The sequence below is a fragment of the Aethalodelphis obliquidens genome, unplaced genomic scaffold, assembly GCF_003676395.1.
Source record: "Aethalodelphis obliquidens isolate GAN/ISIS:26980383/991018 unplaced genomic scaffold, ASM367639v1 scaffold28, whole genome shotgun sequence".
In the NCBI taxonomy this organism is placed as follows: Eukaryota; Metazoa; Chordata; class Mammalia; order Artiodactyla; family Delphinidae; genus Aethalodelphis; species Aethalodelphis obliquidens.
In genome coordinates this window covers 1,303,840-1,318,350 of record NW_020837972.1, presented here as the reverse complement: position 1 = coordinate 1,318,350, position 14,511 = coordinate 1,303,840, and the positions used below count along the sequence as shown (strand labels likewise).

At 53.6% G+C, this 14,511-nt stretch overlaps 1 protein-coding gene across 1 annotated transcript; it reads left to right on the top strand.

Annotated features, from left to right (window-relative positions):
• Positions 1-1,174: 1,174 nt before the first annotated feature.
• On the top strand, positions 1,175-5,213 carry MTFP1 (mitochondrial fission process 1). Its single transcript, XM_027124308.1, has 4 exons — positions 1,175-1,653; positions 2,424-2,551; positions 2,925-3,157; positions 4,582-5,213. The coding sequence occupies exons 1-4, from the start codon at positions 1,587-1,589 to the stop codon at positions 4,652-4,654; spliced, it is 501 nt and encodes a 166-aa protein (XP_026980109.1). The 5' UTR covers positions 1,175-1,586; the 3' UTR covers positions 4,655-5,213.
• The last annotated feature ends 9,298 nt before the right edge of the window (positions 5,214-14,511 follow it).

Here is a 14,511-nt window from a genome sequence, read left to right as displayed (position 1 = left end):
AGGGCACTAAGGGTGCACCTGACCATCTTAACGGTCAGGACGGAGACCCCGCCCAACTCGGGCTTCTCAGAGCGCGCCAAATAGTGCGGGTCTGGCAAGCGCGCGCAGCGCCTGCGGTGGACCTGGATTGGGAGGGTCACGGAGAAGCGACGATCACGTGACTTTAGGGACCGTCTCCTAATTCCGCGCAGGCACTGCCAGTGTTTCTGGGGTTGAGGATCACTGAGTCGCGATCCCAGCTTCCTGCGAGATCACAGTTGACCTGGCTGCCCTACATGATCCTACAATGATGAAGACTCCCAGGGCTGAAACCAGGGACCTCAACAGGGAGGCTGTGACCTTTATTTGATGATAATAAAGCTAATTCTTTAATGAGCGCCTCCTGGGTACCAGGCAACAGCCCTGTGTTTATCGCCTTATTGCAAGGATTCAAGGAATTAATACATTCAGAGCGCTTAGAAAGCCTGGTACAAGTGTACGCTCAGTAAATTTTGGCTACTCTTGTTTCTTACAGGCGTGGCTGACAGTTCATAGGCGGCACAACTAGCATTTGAACCCAGGACTGCCTGTCTTTAAAGGCTGGGCCTTTGCTCGCTGGTACCCCCAAAGGATTCACAGAGCTTTAGTGAAGTGCACTTATTCCTCACATGGGTAAACTGAGGTGCAGCAGGGGAAGAGTTTACTCTTTAGTAATCAATAACCCCACGTCCTCTCATTCTGTTCTCATTTCCCTGAAGTCTTGTACCCCAACCCCGTTTCCCTGGCCTCATTCGTTCATTCGTGGTCCTGCCCCGAAGAGGCTCGGTCCAGTTAGACTCCAGTGCTTGATAAATGAGCATGGGGTAGGGACTCCTAAGAGTCCAAGCATCCACATCACCAGGGTTCTCACCATTCGCTCCCCCAGCCTCATTTACTCAGCTCACCTTAGGAGCATGGGAACTGGAGCTGCACTGCCTGGAGTCAAATGCCAGCCTCACTACTCAGCAGTTATATGTCCTGGGAAAGTGATCTATTAATATTTTTCCTGTGTCTCTATTACTCATCGGTAAAATGGGGGGGGGGCGGTGTCCCAGGCTGGTGGGAGGGTTTAAAGAAGTAATCCGTCTAGAGTCTTTAGCCAATGGTCTGGCCGGTAGTAAACTCAATAAATGACGACTGTATAATTAATCTTCGAAACCGTCCCAGGACTGAACCAGTCCTGTTGCCCAATTAACAAATGAATAAAGTGAGGCACAGAGAAGTTACAGGCTCTTGCCCGAGGTCACAGAGCCAAGAAGTGTAGCATCCCGTATTTGAACCTCCGTCTCTTTGGTTCCAACACTACAGCCAGTGCTGGAAGAGGATCGCGCCAACCGCTCGACTCTAGAGAAAACGTGAAGAAAATTAAGCTGTAAAACTCAAACCTGGGAGAGGGGCTCCGGTGCGCGGGGGGAATTTGCAGACGCTCCCTGCTGGCGGGGACTACATGACCTATGCTTCAGTTGGGGACCTTCGGCTCAGCTCGTCCCGCCGCTGCGAACGGGAGTGCTGGTGGAAGCCGAGGCGGTAGTACACGCTGCAGCGACTGAGGCCAAGGAGGAAGCACCATGTCCGAGCCGCCCCCGCGGGGGGCCGAGCGCGACCTTTTCCGGGACACGTGGGTGCGGTACCTGGGTGAGCGCGGGGCAGGGGGACAGCGACCCTACACCACGTGTCTGGGGAAGCAGGGGTTGCCAGACGCCGGTCAGGGACCTGGAGAAGGTGGGAGGATCTTAGTTCTCATTCAGCCAGGGAAGAGACTGGGCTCAGAGAGGGTTCTGAACTTGCTCAAGGTCACACAGCTCTGGTATTCCCAGCCCTGCCCTCGGGGTTTCTGCTGGTCAGACTCCCAGGTGGAAGCCGCAGCTCAGGTAGGAGGATGGAACCAGGTGATCGGATCGCCTTCTGTGGCATGCCTGGCACAGGCCTGTGGAGTCAGGGCATCTGGACTCTCATCTTGGCTCCTCCCTGGCTCTGAGCCTGTTTCCTCCTCAGCAAAAAGGGATGAACGCAGGGTCTCGCTCATTGGGTGGTAATATTAAGGGTAGAATGAGATAAAGTACATAAAGGCCTGGCATATGGTGAGCCCCTGGTCAGTGGGGCTGCCTTTAGTCTCTCTCACTGCCTGTTCGGCCATCAGCTCAGATGCTTCTAGAACCCAGGCTGTGAAGGCAAGTGAGTGATGAGAACGGTGTCTGCGCTCAGCTCTTCCACGAGGGGAGAGTTGGGGTGGGCATCATGAGTGCCATTTTATAGGCTGGGAAACTGAGGCTCAAAGGGGTAAAATTACTTGTCTAAGGTCACCCAGCTACTGCTCAGCAGAATGACATAAGAACCAGCTCACTCAAGTGCTCCCTTGTGGAACAACCCAAAGGCTCAGGAATTAAATATCCCCTCCCCACCAGGCTACGCCAATGAGGTGGGGGAGGCCTTCCGCTCCCTGGTGCCTGTATCTGTCGTGTGGCTGAGCTACGGTGTGTCCAGCTCCTACGTGCTGGCTGATGCCATTGACAAGGGCAAGAAAGCGAGAGACGTGAGTGTTAACCTGCCCCTCAACCCCCCACCCCCGTCCACTCCCCTTGTGGTCAGTCCACAGCCTTGCATGTGGTTAAGTCCCTCTGGGACAGTCCGGTCCCCACAACCTGGCCTGGTAGACTCCATACCCCGGTACCGTTTGTAGCATAGTGCACCCTGTCCCCAGCGCAGGTGACGTAATCTATATCCTAGTGCTGGATATGAGTGAGTCCACCCTCAGCCCTGAATTGGTGGAGTCCAGAACCCAACACTAGCGTGGCTCTGTCCCCAACCCCCTTCACTTCCCTCTCCCTGGTCCAGCCTCATGCCCCTTGTCCACAGGGTTTCCCGCCTCTGCCTCTGCTGGATTAAATGTCTCTTGTGCCTGCCAGGTGCCAAGCCCTGAGGCAGGCTGCAGCACCAGGGTGACCGTGGCCATGGTGGACACCTTCGTGTGGCAGGCTTTGGCCTCTGTGGCCATCCCAGGCTTCACTATCAACCGTGTGTGTGCTGCCTCTCTCTATATCCTGGGCACTGCTACCCGCTGGCCTCTGGCTGTCCGCAGGTGGACCACCACCGCACTGGGACTACTGGCCATCCCCATCATCATCCACCCCATCGACAGGTGGGTGCTCCTCCCAGCCCCAGGGATCATCCACCCTACAGGCGGGGATAACCTTTGAGAGGTATGGGGGTGTATCCACTTTTCACAGAACAGTTGTAGCGGAGGCAGGGCTGGCACTTGGGGCTCCTGAGGTAGAAAGGACAGTCTAGGCCCTTGTCATATGATCTGGCAGGTACTCTGGCCATAAAGGTAGGAGGTGCTATGAGAGTATGGGACGCAGGACAAGTAAATTCCCAGAAAAAAAACTCAGTGTTAGAAAACCACCAGAGGTAGGCAGGAACAGGTGCACCCTGGAAGGGTTGGGTTTTGAGAACTTTTGGTGACAGAAGCCCAACTGAAACTGGGTTAAGTAAAATAGGAATTGATTGTTTCACATAACCGAAAAGTCCAAAGCTATGCTACCTGGAGGCATGGCTGGATCCAAGCACTCAACTGATGTTATTAGGGGTCTGGGTCTCTCTGCTGGCCTTCTCCCCGCCCCACCCCGTGTTGGCTTCAGTCACTTTTCCTTCATGGGAACAGAGATGGCTCCCAGCAGCTCCCAGCTCCCCTCCCCCCAGCTTAGCAAGCCCCATAGGAAGCTTCTTTTTTTTATTATTTTTTTATTTTATTTTATTTTTTTTTTGCGGTACACGGGCCTCTCACTGTTGTGGCCTCTCCCATTGCGGAGCACAGGCTCCGGATGCGCAGGCTCAGCGGCCATGGCTCACAGGCCCAGCCACTCCGCGGCATGTGGGATCTTCCCGGACCGGGGCACGAACCCATGTCCCCTGCATCGGCAGGCGGACTCTTAGCCACTGCGCCACCAGGGAAGCCCTTTTAATTTTTTTTGATGTGGACCATTTTTAAAGTCTTTATTGAATTTGTTACAATATTGCTTCTGTTTTATGTTTTTTATGTTTTAGTCTTTGGCCGCGAGGCATGTGGGATCTTAGCTCCCCCACCAGGGATCAAACCTTCATCCCCTGCGTTGGAAGGTGAAGTCTTAATCATTGGACTGCTGGGGAAGTCCCCCCATAGGAAGCTTCTTAATAGTGACAGCAAAAATCCCAAGGAAGGCTGTCATTGGTCCATACTGGACTGGGTGCCCATCCCTGAGCCAGCTTCCCTTTTCCGACCGGCCCGGCTTGGGTCACGTGCCTTCCCTTAGAACCAGAGATGGGGCCAACCCAACTAGATGAACATAGAGTGGGAGGAGGAGTCTTTCTCCTCAGGAACATAGCTGACCTTGAGGTCCTGTGTGAGTCTTTTACCCTCTCTGTGCCTCAGTTTTCCCAACTGAATAAAGAGAGGGTGATGGCTGACACCAGGATGGCACTTGTGTCCTGCATCCAGGAGTCCCTTTCTTAGCCCTGACCTCCTGCCTCCCATTCCCCCATTAGCACCCCTTGGTTGCCTGCTCATGACCCTCCATTGCCCCACAGGTCAGTGGACTTCCTCCTGGACTCCAGCCTGCGCAAGCTCTACCCCTCTGTGGAGAAGCCCAGTTCCTCCTGACCCCACCCCAGTACCTGGCCTGTGGGTTGGCCCACTCCCTGCTCTGTTCCAACTCCCTCCTCCTGCCAGGGGTTGCGGATGCCTGGCTCTCTGGGATCCGAGGCCCTGGCACCTGAATGGGTTTAAGCTGGACGGAAACTGAGAGACAAAGACCTCAGAGCAGCAGCTACGGTGACTCACAGACAGGATCTGAACCCCATCTGCTTCCATGGAATCTGTGATACTGAGTTGGACTGGACTGTGAGTGGGCCCAGCCCTGTCTTTTGACAGGACAATAACATACTCCCATGGAGCGTAAGGAGACTAAGGCCCAGACAAGGCAAGGAATATGGCCAAGATCACTTGGCAAGCTGGGGACTTACAGGATTCCCAACGGCTCAGCCAGGTCACCCCATGGCAGTGTGGCTGACGGAGGAGCAGCAGGCACTTGGAGAAATGCAGAACACTAGTGGGGACCCTGAGGACTGATTCTCTGGCAGCCCCTTCCTGATGCAGGGGCTGCTGGGGTCTAGCTGGAAGGCAGCACAGCCCCCGGTCCAATAAATCCTCAAGAAGTTGAGTTTTCTCCTTTTCTGTTGGGGATGAGCAGGGATGTGGTGATGGGGAGCAGGGCTGGGGGCCCTCAGAGCCAGAGGCCGATGTCTCTGGCAATGCATCACTCACAGTGGCTAGCACTGGGCCTGTCTGGTACCTCCCCACCCATCAATGCCCCCCTGCAGATGCCTGGGGTTCCACCGTGGTGCTGCCAGTCTCCTTTGGGGTAGGCATTGCCCTCTTTCTGCAAGCCTCCTAAAATAACACTGCTGGGAGGGGAGCCTGCTGGGCAGATACCACCTGAGCCTGACTACAGCTCACTCTTCCCTTAGTTCACCCCCTCAAGGTAGCCTCTGTCTCCCCAGAGCTGGCTTGGGAGCCTCCTCTGGGCTTCCTCCATGACTGTGCTGATAGCCTGTAGCGATCTTGGCCTCCCCCTCTGTGAGCTCCTATGGCCAGGGCCTGCATCTATCCTGGAAGCTGCAGCCCCAACTCTCCCCTAGGTCCCTGCGCATATCAGCCATGTGGCTTTGAGCCAGCGGGAATTTCAGTGGCCTCTTGGTGAAGTAGGGCTAAGATAGACTCCCCCAACCAGCTTGTGAGAGCTTAAGTGGGAGGTCCAAAGCAGCTGGCACAGAATGGGTAGTTGCCTCCCCCAGGCAGCACAATCCTGCTTCTGCACTGAACCCTCCAGGGTAGGGTTGCCAGACATAGCAAATAAAATAACAGGGTGAGCGATTAAATTTTGTTTGATTTAAACAACAAGCAATACTTGAGTATAAGTATGTCCCTAATATTGCATGGAACATATATGCACTGAAAAGTTCTTCATTGTTTATCTGAAATTGAAATTGAACTGGGCATCCTGTATTTTATCTGCAACTCTACTCTGGGGGGCCATGCATGGAGCTGGAATGCCTCCCCCAAACACCCCAGCCCTGTAGAGGTGGGAAACACTCTCTCCAGCCTGTCTCTTTCCTGGGCAGGGGATGAGGGACAGTTTTTAGTGACTAGGCTAACTCGTATTATCCCATTTGATGGGTGGGAAACAGGTGCAGAGAGGTGAATGGACTGGAGGTGGCAGAGCCGGGTGTAATAGGAAATTGCTTTCCTGGGGCCTGAGAGGATGAGGCAGACCGCTGCTGGGATTGGGTGGGGGGAGATGTCTTTTCCCACCCCGGGGGCCTGGTGGCCTTTGACTTGGGGCATGCTGGGAGTTGGGTCCCCCAGTGGCCAGCTTCATACAATGCTCAGGACGACCACAAGGAGGCAGCACCTCCAAACGTGCCCACCTTGGCAGGTTCAAACCACCTCCAGGTCATTGAGAAGAATATGTGTTATTGAACCGCTCCTAGTGGGCCAGGTTCCATGCTAAGCGCTTCCTGTTTTGAGGCTCATTTACTCTTCTTTTTTTCTTTTTTTAACACATTTATTTCTTTTTGGCTGTGTTGGGTCTTCATTGCAGCGCGCAGGCTTTTTTCTAGTTGTGGCAAGCAGGGGCTACTCTTCGTTGTGGTGGCTTTTCTTTGTTGCAGAGCACGGACTCTAGGTGCGTGCGCTTCAGTAGTTGTGCCACATGGGCTCAGTAGTTGTGGCTCGCGGGCTCTAGAGCACAGGCTCAGTTGTTGTGGTGCACGGGCTTAGTTGCTCTGCGGCAATGTGGGATCTTCCCAGACCAGGGCTTGAACCCGTGTCCCCTCCACTGGCAGGTGGATTCTTAACCACTGCGCCACCAGGGAAGTCCTCATTTACTCTTTACAACCGCACTGTGGTTGGGTCCCTGTTTCCTGGAGTTGGAGTCACTCCAACCCCCACCTCCCCTGTCCCCCCGCAGCCCAGTACTGCTTCCTTGCCTACTGCCTTCCAGCCTATGGCTCTCTACAGGGTCAGAGGCAGAGCTGATTCACAGGCTGTGTGACCTTGGGCAAGTTACCCGACCTCTCTGAGCCTTGCTTCCTCACTGTACAGTTGTCCGTAATAACCCTCTGAAGCTGCTGTGAGGGTTACAGGAGAAATGCTTGCAAAGCAGTTGGCCATAGTGGGGCTCACAGTTATTTAACCACTGTTATGACTGTGGCAAGAGACATCCATTTCAAGGGCAAATAACTGGTAATTGTGCCATCAGATGACTAATCTAGAGAGAAAGTATGCCAATTTTATGGTTCAGGCATTCCAATCCTAAGAATTTATTCAGAGGAAATAATTGGATGATGATTCGAAGACGTGCATCTGAGGGTGATCATGGTTTTATTTTTATAAGCGAGAAAGTCTTGGGCACTCCTTAAAGGTCCAGTGAGTAAAGGAACATGCTTCTGATCTGATTCTGCTGCTGGCTGAATCTCCCCAAGTCCCTCCTCTGTTCTGATACCTTCCTTGACTCCTGACAGCCCCCAGGATCCAGTTTGAACACCTCAGCCTGGCTTTCAGAGCCTCTGGGCCTACGCAGTCTCATCCCTCACCGTGACGCATCCTGCACCTCTGTTTTGCCTCCCCTGACTCCTGCACATCCAGCCTCTCCACCTTTGCTCAGGCCATGCCACCTGCCAGGAATGCCCTCCCCGCCCCCATTTCCCTCTGTTCTCAGCCTTCAAGGTCCATCTCTAACGGTACCTGCTCCTTGAACCCTCCCTGGCTCCTGCCCGCCAGACAGAATCATCATCATGCTCCTCCCTCCTCTTGAACAAGAATCATCAGATGACACCCACAGAGAACGTGGATGGAGCTCTTACTATGTGCCAGACACTGTGCGAAGCACTGCGTTACAGAAACTCTATAACGGCCTGTGCGGTAGATGCCACCATTATCATCCTACAGATGAGAAAGTTAAGTCCACTGTGCGGTGAGCCTTCTGCCAGCCTTATTAAATCCCACGTGAGTGAGGAGGGCTTCAGAACCTTTTCTAAAATCAGAAGGCATTGCAGGTGGGTGGGGGGCCCTGGTGGGGGAACGTGGAAGGGCTGGGCTTGGCCTAGCTCAGCCGTGCCCTAGGCTCACGTGTGGGCTCCAGGTGAGGCTTGTTCCTTCTCCAGCCTTCTGTGGGCCAATTTAAGGAGGCTTGTGGGGAGTAGGCAATGTTTCTTCTCATTATGGCTCTCCCCAGGGCGCTTCTGCGTGTTGCTCGGGTCTTGCTTCTCGGTAAGGTCTGGGCAATGGGTCTACCTTGGGAGCTGGAGTGGCAGGTGGCGGGTGGGGGCCCTCCGTGGGGGCCCTCCCCCTGCCCTTCCCGTCCCTGAGGTGAGCTGAGCCTCCCTCTGCCAGCTGTGTACCTGGGGAGCCCCTGCGAGGACAACTCATCCCCCCATGCCTGGTCTGCGCCACCACAGGAGCTGGACTTGGCATCCTGGAGATACTGGGAGGAGGGGACTTCCCTCCTGATGGCCTCTCTGTCAGGTGCCCTCCAACACTCAGCCCTACCTCCCAATGGCCCCTGACCTGGGACTCCCTTGCTGCCTCCCCCACTGAGAGCCCAGGACACCAGAGCCCCGTGTTACCTCCTCCTCCTCTCTGACCTTCACCCTGTGTCTGGGGAGCCAGGCTGAGCAGGAACCTCCAGAGTCCAGGGTCCTCCTTAAGGGTTGAGCTGTCCAGCCAGGCCAAAATCAGGGGTAAGGGCCCATCCCCACCCTGCACCCCTGGCCTCTAGGACAGAGCTGGCATGCAGTAGATACTCAACAAACACTACACAACTGCCTTAAATTCTTCTCCTTTCTAAAAAACCTTTCAACTCCTTTCTGGTCCTTGGTCTGCTCTAGGCCCTCTGGGACAAGATAATCCTTCTTCGAAGCAGCATGGCAAGGTGGTCAGGAGCCCAAATGGTAAAAAGAATTAACTGGGGACAATTCAGGGATGAGTCTGCTTACACACAGGCCAGCTGCTCACACTGACACAAAGCAAGCAGTTACTGGTAGGGACGGGGTAAAGATAAACTCAGTTTTTATTTTAGTACCATTGGTCATCCAAATCTTGCCATATAACTTCAATCTTTAAATAGTTCTGGAAGAGCCCTTCGTTGGGAGTTTGAATCTAAGTTCTGCAGCTGATAGCTGCATGTAACTATGGGCAGATGGTAGCAGGACTTCCCAGCCTGTTTCCACATCTGTAAAACAGGGGCAGTTGTGCGGTTCATATGGGGGTATGTGGAATAGCCCCTAATGGCAGCTAGAAGGATGCTCAGTGCTGGTCAAGCTTATTTGAGTAGCTTCCCTTCAGTCCTCCCATTCCCATTCCCATTCCCTCCCCCTAGGGGAACTTGCTCAGGGCTTGCCCTCCAGTCTGACTGTGGGGACCCACTGAACCCCCTTGACCTGTGGTGCCTCTTCATTAGCAACTCCCCAGCGCAGGCTGCTCCTTGGGCAGTAGGCAAACAGCTCGGCTGCAGCTGGCCCATCGTGAACCCTGCCTGGCCCCCTGAAGGACGCCTCCCTCAGCCTTCAACACACAGCTCCTGCAGGTGGCCCTCCAGGTACTGCATGGTGAGTCTTGTCCTGGTGCCTACGGAGCGGATGGAGAGTGAACCCCTGAGGGCTGCCCAAGGAGGGCAGAATGTGGGCCATGTGTACCATTCCTGTACCTGGCCTCAGTCTTCCACCCCTGGTGGGACAGATGTGCACCCATTTGGTAGATGAGGCTGGGGTAAGAACCAAAGTTCTCTCTGAGCTTCCATCACCCCATCTGTAAAATGGGCATAACACTTCTAGGACCATTCAGGAAAGAATGAAATAATGGCTGTGATTTACCAGGTATGCGGTAGGTGCTTGTTAGGGGGTAGCTGGCTAGGTACCAGCAATACCTCTTCCCTCAGGTGCCTCGCCACTTCCCTTATGTGGAAGGCTTGTGGTTGACCCTAGAAGCCTGCATCCAGCTGGTGCTAAACTGGGCCATGAAGTTCTACATGGACAAGTGTGTGAACCTGAACCACTCTAAGAGGACATACACCCTCGTCTTCAACTGGGGGTCTGTGGGGTTTTGAGGGGTGGGGAGGGAGATAGGGTCAGATAGCTCATCCCTATCCTGTGGTCTTGCTTAGCTGGGCCACTGGTGTAATCATGTGTAGAAGTCTGTTTTTTGCACTTGGTCGTTAGTAACCAACCATTTATGGTGCCTGGCCTGAACTTGCTGGGGCCTGAAGCTGCCCACCTGGGCTGTGAGTAGCTTGGCAGAGGACGGACTGTCCTTCCCAGCCGGGGAGCAGGCCGTTGAGTGGTTGCAGGGGCCTTAAGAGTCTTGTCACTCGTGGCTGACTTTGTAACTTCTGCCCTTTGCTCAGGCTAAATACATCTGTTCCCAGACTCTAGTAATGGGGTGGACATTCTTTAATGAGGCTTTAGGGAGCAAGAAGGTCCCACAGAGTAAGCCTCTCCATGGCTTCCCGGGAAATTTGTTACGGCCAGTCTCCGAGGTGATGGTCCCTTGGGATCCCTTGTCTGTCCCCCAGGTGCCTCTCAGTAGGCCCCGGTTCTGGCCCTCGGTCCCGGTAGAATAATGAGACATTGCAGTTCAGCGTGGAGGCCTTCATGCTCAACGATGACGTGGAAAAGGATGAGGTGAGCATGATGCCCCAGGTCGAGGTGGATCTGGGGATTCTCTTCCTGTTACTCTGCTTCCCCTCCCAGGGCTATCTTGGGCAGAGTTGGGGGTCAGCCCAGGAAAGGAGTGCTGGATCCCCTGATAGGTTTTCCAGATTTAGCAAATCAAAATTTAGGCCTTGCAGTTAAACATGAATTTCAGATAAATAATGAATTTCTTAGTTTAAATATGTCCCAAATATTACATGAGATATATTTATACTAAATTTTTAAAGAATTAACCAAGCATCCTGTATTATCTGGCAACCCTCACCCTGAGAATGGCAGTGGGATAGGCATCCAGGGCTGGGACTTGGAGCCCACAGCCCTGGATTCAGCTGAGCTCTGACCAAAAGGCGAGGCCCTGGGAGTCTTGCATTTCCACGTGCAGGAGCAAGTCTGGGATCAAGCCTGGCCCAAGGATTGCACGGGGGGCTGGGAAGGCCCGCTCACCCCAGAGAGATTTTGATAGATGTGATTAGGACGGAGGAACCTGGGCACTGTCGCCTCTGTCCCAAAGGATGCTCGCAGCCTGGGGCAACTTGAAGCTTCCTTTCTTTACAGTAAGATACTTCCATCACGGGAGATACAGATGCACAAAAGACAATTACCGCTGCTTGGAGATTATCCCAAAATGACACTATAATTTCCTGTCTGTACGTCTCTTCATAAGAGTCATACACTACACTTTTTCGCTTCCTTTTAAGAGCTGTTCTCAATGTTACCTGTTAAATCATATATAGAACAGAAAATGAAAATCCTGAAGCCCTGAGAATCACCAATCCTTGGGCATATACTAAGTTAGTGTTTTATAAAATAGGTCTGCATATGCCATGATAGAATTTGTTTTCCTCCCACTGAATATCCCATTTCTCTGCATGGGAGAATACTTTTTTGACTAGTGGGTCAAAAATATCCTGGAGCTAGTGGGATCTTAGTTCTCTGACCAGGGATTGAACCCATGTCCCCTGCAATGGAAATGCAGTCCTAACCACTGGACTGCCAGGGAATTCCCAGGAGAATACAGTTTTGTATTCTCCCATGAATGTTAACAGCTATGTAGAATTCCAGTCTGGTCGAGTTGTAACTTAACCAGTGCCCTATGGCAGAAACTACCCATGGGTTCCAATCTGCCCCTGTTCTAAGCCAGGGTTGCAATGAGGAAATGCCCATGGGTAAGGGAAAATCAGGAGAATTTTCTCTCCCTCTAAGGACCTATTATGGGCTGGGGCTGTGACAGTCACAGGCTGACCTGGCTTCTCCCTGCAGTGCCCAGTTGGATAAATGAGGCATAACGTAGTTCAACACAGGTGGTTGTGCTGGGGGGCATGGGAGCCCAAGAGGAGCCCTCTCACCTGGGGCTGGGGGCCTGGGTTCTTCCTTAAGTATATATCATCTGCTGGATGAGCATCTGGAGTTGGAAGAGACCCTTTGAGCCTGGCCAGAAATCCTGTTTTTACACCTCCTCCTCCTCCAGGTGAGTACTTCCTGTTTCAAGCTGTGGGAACCTGGGCAAACTCCTTTCCCATTTCTCTGAAATGGAAGTGTTGACCGCCATAATGCACAGGCCTTGGGTTCTGGAATCTGGGTAACTGGGAGAGATGAAAGACCTCAGCTAGCTCCGTACCTGGATGCTTCTCCCTCACCATGGGAAATCCTTATCCTGGAAATGTAGGTGGCCTCTACTTGGTACAGGAAAACCAGGACAAGGACTGAGAGGACTGGTCCCACCACCATCCAGGTTCACAGATACTCGTTTGTGGTCCTGTCCCCTCTGCCCTGTCCCATCTCCAGCTTCCCTGCCTGCTCCTGGCTTTTCTTTTTTTACCTTGATGAGTAACTGTGGGCTCAGGGTCACTTCCAGCTGCCCCGCACGGCCTGCCCCACACCACTGGGCAGCCCTGAGGTGCTTCCCGGCCCCGTCCTTCCCAGCCTCCTGTAAGACGCTGAAGGACTTGCTGGCAGTGGTTCTGGCCGTCAGCTGCGTCACTCTGCTGTTGATGCCGATCCTGCTGTCCCTGAGGAAGGTGTTGGAGGCTTTCCAGCTGAGCTGCCCACTAGGCTGGCTGGGGAACACACTGAGGCGGGCCTGGACCAGGCCAGACACTGAGGAGAGGCAGCCGGTGGCCAGGGCAATGGAGAGACTGTCTTTGGAGGAGGAGACTGATGGAGTGTCCCAGACAACTGCTGAGGAAATCAGGGAGTCAGGGGGGCCCTTCAGAAGACCACTAAATCACCCTTTATATACACACAATAAAGATTTCTACTTCTCTAGTGCTCTGGTCTTAACTCCCTCTGGTACTTGTTTGTGTTTGTACCATGTGCCGGGGGGCAAAGCTGACCTTAACTGTGTGGATGTGAAAGTGGATTCTCTGGAGAGGCTGCGGCAGTGCTGGGTTCCAGGGGAAGAGGATGGGGTCTGGTGCCTAATTAGCATCAGGACAGAAGGTTGCCCTGGCCTGAGGTCTACAAGGTTAACTGGCCCAGACTTTCGGCCTCAGCTGCCTAATTTGAACCCCATCTTTTAAGGAAAACAGGCTGTGGTCACCATCTTTGCCTCCCAAGGGCAGCTGAGGCAATGCCCTGTCTCTTCCCTGGCATTTCTGGGCTTTGGGAACTGGGACTTTACTTCCCTTCGTACACAGTGGGGAGCCTGCAGGCCTTGGTCTTCCTGCCACTATACTGGTTGCTGGCTGCTGCTGGAATGAGGGGGCCCATTAGCCAAGGCTAAGTGGGGTCTCTTTCCCTCCCCAGCCACCCCCTGGACACTCAAAACTGGAGCAAAGCATCCTGCCCCTGGGTGAGACTGGAGACCTGGAGGTTGGGAGCTGGAGGGCTGCTTCCCACCGACTGTGGCTACGGAGTAGGAGTGGGTTTGCTGTGGCTGGGCATCCACAGATACCAAGGGGCACTTTTTGATTCTTGGCTCCAGCCCTAGCCTAAGCTCTCTGCGCTGCCCCTGCCTCCTGGTAGCAAGTTCTCCCTCTGTTCAAAATGGGGTCTATAAACTGCAGTAGAGGAGCTTAGACAAATGCAGATAATCCAACACCACTGCTCACAGCTGCCTCAGCCTCAAGGGTGCAAAGGGTCCACCCCTTCATCCTCTGCCCCTGCTGCAGCCTGGGGGTGGGGTCTTTACCTCAGAGGGCAAGGGTGAGACCCCCTGTCCCTCCACGCTGTATCCCCGATGCTGAGCCATCCTCCCCCCATGACATCCTTGCCCCAACTGCAGGTGCTGCCACCATCTTCCAAGAGTATGAACCCATCCTCCTCTTCTCTGCCTCCCCACGTCCCTCTCCTCTCTCTCATTCCTTATTTCTAGGGTGGCCAGATAAAATATAGGACACTCAGTTAAATTTTAGTTTCAGATAAACAATACATTTTAAGTATGTCCCAAGTATTGCCTTTTTTCTTCTTCTAAATCTGACCTTTCTTCTTTTCCTCCTTCCTATCCACACCCCCACCCCAGCCCCCAGCTCAGAGTCGGCAGTCTTGTCCTGTTCTGGCAAGTTGCTGCAGTAACGTGAATTAGTTGTGGGAGGAGGGTGCCTTTAGCTCCAGTCCTATTTCTGCCACCCATGGGCTGAAGGAAACAAGGCCAGTGCATTTTGCGAGCTGTTTTTCATCTATAAAATGTGTCCATAAGTGCAGATGGAAAGTACTAGCTGCTGTTGAACATGAGCTTGATTAGTCTAAGAGTCAGGCCTCCTGTTCTGCCCATGGGTAAGCTCACCGCAGTGGGCTCGGCCCTCAGCTCAT